Source organism: Cibotium barometz, chromosome 30, assembly GCF_041138505.1.
Source record: "Cibotium barometz isolate CiBa-2024 chromosome 30, ASM4113850v1, whole genome shotgun sequence".
NCBI lineage: Eukaryota > Viridiplantae > Streptophyta > Polypodiopsida > Cyatheales > Cibotiaceae > Cibotium > Cibotium barometz.
This window is the reverse complement of record NC_141075.1, coordinates 13314921-13320920: the sequence shown is the minus strand read 5'-3', so window position 1 is coordinate 13320920 and position 6000 is coordinate 13314921. Positions and strand designations below refer to the sequence as shown.

At 42.1% G+C, this 6000-nt stretch overlaps 1 protein-coding gene across 5 annotated transcripts in view; it reads right to left on the bottom strand.

Annotated features, from left to right (window-relative positions):
* Positions 1 to 221: 221 nt before the first annotated feature.
* LOC147621180 (ubiquitin carboxyl-terminal hydrolase 18-like) overlaps positions 222 to 6000 on the bottom strand; it is a 45113-nt gene continuing 39334 nt past the window's right edge. For all 5 annotated transcript variants that reach the window (XR_015269772.1, XR_015269773.1, XM_086823908.1 and 2 more), the window contains one exon: positions 222 to 942. Coding sequence is in view for 3 of the 5 variants with exons in the window: in XM_086823908.1 (XP_086680034.1) it covers positions 708 to 942 (235 nt within the window). In the remaining 2 variants the exon portion in view is untranslated. The remainder of the gene's footprint in view (positions 943 to 6000) is intronic.

The following is a 6000-nucleotide window of genomic DNA, read 5'->3' as shown; positions in this document are numbered from 1 at the left end:
TTAAAAGAAGAGAATACACGACTTCTGTTCTTTACCCTAAAAAAGGGTTTGCCCATAGCTGCATGCATGCTACACACTCTTTTCTAAACCCAAAGAAAGAAAGATTTTTATTCACAAAGGCCATGAATGATTGACCGAAAAATTATCACAATGTCTACCTTTGCGAAAACTCTTGAACCTCAAATGCTTGTGATGGGGTTGGCACTACTGATGACAGTAGAAAATCAAAGTTGGTGAAGCTTTATTAGTGGCAAATGAAAAAAGATGTAAATATTCGATTGTCAATTACATGCTGGTGACCTTTAACCTTATTCTTGCTCGTATTTCAGAAGATATTCAATCTTTCTTTCAATGGTAGTGCAATAAATGGTGTGAATAAAAATACAACACTCTCATTGAGCATGACATTGTTTCTCCCAAGTATGTGAATCAACATACCTCTTCCAGAAAACCTTAGTAGTTGGTCATGCTTATTACTATCTGAAAACTTAGCCAAAACTGTCACACCACAGCCACCAAAGATATGAAGAGGTGTTTTCATATAAGAAGAAATTGTGTTCTTATTTGCCTTGCTCTTCAACACCCCCCAAAAAAACCCTCCTCTCTCCACACCCTGTGTACTGCAAACGGGCTGAGTAAAAATAACACCCGTGGTACCAGTGGGAGAGATTGATTAATACCAATCACCCTTGGAGCCTGCAACCCCTTCATTGTGTCAAAATGTCAGAGTTTTCACTATACAACATAATTCCGTTACTTTCAGAGACGTAAAAATTGCTTCCATTGCCATTGGCAGCTTCATGTGGAAAAATCAATGGCTCTGGCAATATGTGATTGCCATTAGATAAAACTGTTCTTTTAGAATTACAAGAACTAACACCCATGCCTTCTACAGGTTGCATCCCTCCCTCGCCAATAATAGGTGCGTGTCGAGGACTCGACCTGTTCATGCCAAGCATTTTTGACATCAACATGATCAAATATTTGATGAGAAGACGGTCACTGATTTTAAGATGCAAAAAGAAACAACACCAATGCTGATGTACAAGCCTGCGTGCATGTGTGCATGTATATAAGCAAAAGTGGTGTGTGCGTGCACGTGTATATAAGCAAAAGAGAAACACCACCAATGCTGATGTACAAGCCTGTGTGCGTGCACGCGTGTATATAAGCAAAAGTGGGGGGTGTGTGTGTGTGTGTGAGAGAGAGAGAGAGAGAGAGAGAGAGAGAGAGGTCTTAATGCCAAAGCCAAGCCAAAAGACCACATATGGCCCATATAACAGCACCGAAGTGCCAGGAATAGGACCTGAACCCAGGACCTCTCAGCTTGTTTGTGCATGCATGTGTGTGTGTGTGCGCGTGCGTGTGCGCATGTCTGTGTGTGCGTGTGTGTGTGAGAGAGAGAGATAGGCCGCCGAAGACCTGCTCGCCTGCTCTGTCGACTTGCTCGCCTGCTCCCTCGACCTGCTCGCTCCTTTTGGGTGAGCACGTGTGGTGAGGTGCTTGTCCCAGGACTGTGTCGGCCCTGCAGTAATCTACGCGACCTTCTGAGGGTACCCAGATGCTCTTTTTTCTCATCGCCAATCTGCTCTTCTTCATCTCTTCCACGACCTGTGTGCGTGTATAGGAGTGTGTGTGTGTGTGTGTGCGTGTGTGTTTGTGCCTCGCTACAGGTCTGTTTTTTCCCTTCTGTATAAGTCGCTTCAGGTCTCTGTTTTTCCTCTCCTTGTAAGATTGCATTCCAATAGTGCTGTCCCCCCCTTTTTTTCCTGATCTGTGTCTTCCTGCTGAATCGAATAGTCCCGATGGCAGAATCAAGCAAGTATTATGTCAAGAGAGCTCTTTCTCCTGAACCTAAAAGACAATCAAGGGAATCTCTGCCCCCCATAGCTCCTTCATCTGAAGATGCTTCCTATGTGTTTGACATGTTGAATGAGGATTTTCAACAAAGTAGAAGAGAATGGATACTACCTGCTCCGGAACTCACTTACAAGATGAAGTTGCCTTCTCTTGTGCATCCTCTGAAGAAGCTCTCTCAAACTGCAGTCATCATCTTTTTTCCAGGTAAATACCCTCTGCTAATGATGTGGGACAATGGGTGAATTCTCTCCTAGGTGGATGCTATGTAGAAGGAGTCTATTTTGCCTCCAGAGGATTTTATGAAGTTCATCTCTTGGATGCATTGACAAAACAAAAGATGCTGGAAATGTCCCCTTTATTTTTTGGTCGTCAAATGGTGCACATCATGCCCTGGTCTCCTAATAAGGATTATCAGAATCTCATCAAACATCACTGCCCTGTATGGGTTGAAGTCGTTGATTTCCCAGATTACATGAGAACAGAGCTTCCAGGCTTAGCGATGACATTGGGACAAGTGATTTGTCCCCCTCGTCCCACAGGTAACAAAAATCGTTTTTGCATCTTATGGGATACTGATAGACCAACCCCCTCTTCTATTGCAGTTGAGATTGAGGGTGTTAATTTGGGAAAGAAATATTTCACTTTGAAATGGGGGATTTTTGCTGGAGCTTGTTTCTCTGTCACAAGTTCGGGCATCTAGCTTCGGAGTGTCCCTCAATCCTTCATCCGCCTCCTCCAGCTGCCATTCCTCCGCCATCTAATAAAGGAGGTCAAAAGACTTATGTGGAAAAGATTGAAGCTAAAGGAGCAAAGCCTTCACTTCCTACAGGGAACCAAGCCAATTTAGCCCAAAATAAGGATAAAGGAAAAAGCAAGCTAGTGGAAAATAATTCATCTTCTCACGAGGGTTGGCAGAATGCAAAGAAGACGGTGCCTCTCAAACAAAGACCTCTCCAATCTCGCAATTGGGATGCTTCTGCTCCATCTCCTGGTCAACCTTCTACCTCTTCGTACAGCCCCATCTCAAAAGCATGGGTCAATGCAGTTAAGAAGGGTATTCCACTTTGTGAAGAAGATGATTTAGTCAGGGAATTGGATTTTGAGGGTCAGCAAGACCCTGTGGCAATGGCAGAGGCTTGATGCCTCCCTTTCTCTTTGAGGACTGCTCATCTCTTGTACATATTTTCATGCGTACTTCTCTTAAATGTTTTTCTTATAATATACAGGGCCTCTGCAATCAGCACAAATGGAGACTCCTATGGCATTATATAAACAATACTCATCCTGATGTTGTGTGTCTGCAAGAGCATAATCAGCATTCTTTTGCTGGCCAGCATGGGTTCTTTTCAGGCTATGATATATTTTATGCAGGATCTGGACAATTCTCTGGGCTGTGCATTTTAGCCAGACATGATCTGCAGCCCTGTGTAGCATTTAATGATCCTTGTGGCCGATGGATGATTATCCAATGCATGATCAATGGAGAGATTTTTGAAATAGGCTCCTTGTATGCCTCTCAAATTTCAGCTTCCAGAGCTCAAATGTGGGACTCCATTAACCAATATCCTTGGTCTTCAAATGCTCTACTTTGTGGTGATTTTAATAATTCCCCTCACTGGAAGGACAATACCACACATAAATCCCATATGATTCCCTCTGAAATCCAGCGATGGGAACATATGACTTCTTCTCTTCATACTGCAGATTTATGGACAGCAACTCACCCTTCGGTTTTGGGATTCACATATCATCATAATGCTTTTACAGAATATTGGGCCAGGCTTGATAGATGGTATCTTATTCATGCTCAGCAATATGATGATTATACATGTCAAATGTGGACTGATTATTCTCAACAACTATCTGATCATACTCCACTTTGGCTCAACCTTTCTTTTGGTATGCCTCTGGACGACATTCAGCTCTCTTTAGTCAGACACTTGCAGGTTAATCAATTATATCTTTCTCATGAAAAATTCCAGCAAATGATCAGATTGGCTTGTAAGCCATTGTTAGCTCATGCTCAGGAGGATCTGGATTTTGCTTGGAACTCCTTTGTACATCGTATTCAAAATGTCATTAAGGAATATGGAAGATGGTACATGGCAGAAACCAAACAGCATATCCAGTGGGCAAAATCATACAAGCAGTCCTTGGTACAGATTAGCCATCAAAAGGTCTCTTTCTGCTTCTGAACAGAATTCATTGTCTTGTGCTTCTTCCATAATTGATGCTAATGATAAACGCAAGCTTTCCAAATGGCAGACAAGGGCTAGAGTTAAACCTATGCTAGATAAGGGCTACTCCTCGAAATCTTTCTTTCGAAATTTACACACGTACAGACAAAGTCAATCTATCATGAGAGTCGGGAAATCGGATGGTCTTTGGACCTAGACTTTATCTCAGCTAGAAAAACAATGTCTGGATCATTTTCGGCTTCTTTTTTCTCTACCATCTTCTTCTACATCTCAGGCTAAATTGGCTCGGAGCAGATTTATTGAGCTTGTTTCTCCTATTGTTTCTTTGCAAAAAGCTTCAATGCTGGAAATGTCCTTTTCAGATACAGAATTGGATGAAGCCCTTAAGCATTTGGGTAAACATAAATCCCCAGGTTGGGATGGTTTGACAGTTGAATTTTTTGTAGCCTTCTGGGCTGAATTGAAGGGTCCAATCTTGAAGCTCGTTAATGTAGCCTGGCAGCATCAACATCTTCCCTCAGCTTGGAAGCATGGTCTGGTTAAGCTTCTGCCCAAAAAACCTCTGTGTGAAACAATGGATGACTGGAGGCCTATCACTTTGATGCCTGTTATATATAAACTTATTGCTAAAATGTTGGTACACCGGATAAAGGATATCCTTCATGATGGACTTCATCCCAGGCAATATGGTTTTGTTCCAAGAAGGCATATACATGATAATATCTCCAATACTCTCATTGCAATGGAATATGCAAAATACTCTGCTCAAGACATCTTGGTCATGCAGGTGGATGTGGCAAAGGCATTTGATACGGTGCAGTGGGATTATGTTTCTCAAATCATGTCTAAACTTGGTTTTGGGCCAAAGCTAGTTAATGTCATATATTGGCTTTACTCAGATTCCACTGCTCAATGCTTTATAGGGAAACATTTGTCTGAGTCTTGGACTCTAGAACGATCAGTTCGACAGGGATGCCCTCTCAGTGCTCTGTTCTATGCTATTGCTTCGCATCCTTTGCTTCTTTACATGGATCATCTGGTTGATACTAGACAGTTAGAGGGGCTTCAGATTTCTGGTTCACGGCCTTTCATTGCACAGGCTTATGCAGATGATTCATTCTTCATGCCAAAGAACAGTCCTTTGGAGCTTCGTCTATTGATGGATACTCTTTCAGATTTTGGGTTGGCAGGTGGTTTAAAAATTAATTTTCAGAAATCAAAACTCTTACCTCTCAAGCATTGTGACTGGCATGCTATCCTGTGGCCCGGCCAGATTATTTATCCGGAAAGCATAGTAAGACACTTGGGCTATCCCATTGGCTGGAAAATCAGAAATAAGCAACAAATATCTTGGGTGCTAAGCAAAATTAAGAACAAATTAGAATATTGGAAGATCTCCACTTGGCCATTACATGTACGGCTTCGAATTGTTCAGTCCATTGTTCTGGCTTATGTCCAATTCTACCTTCCTCTCTTACATTGGTCATCTCGAGATCTTTCTTCTTTTATGTCTCAAGCCATGGAGATTTTTTGGAAAACTAAGCTTCATAAAAAAGCTTTAAGGTTGCTCAAAATGGACCTGCTTTGCTCGCCAAAAATGCATGGTGGTTTGAATATTATAAACATCAAATTTCATGTGCTGGCAAGAAAGATCACTATGCTCAAAACCTTTTTTCAACAAGAACAGCCTTGGTCTATCATGTTGGCAATTCTGTGTGGTCGGATGCGCACAAATGCTTATGGTCGCTGGTTGGTTGATCCATCGGAAGTAGTGCTTGGCAAATTTCAAGGTAAAATCCCTGGTTGTCCATTTTCTACTTCCTTGATTCAGGATTGGAAGAAAGTGCTCTCTTGCATCAAATGGTCTCCCCATCCTGCTCCTATAGCTTCCTCGCTTCAAATGGAAAGCATACATTGGAGTGCTGTTTTTTACTCTCCCCTT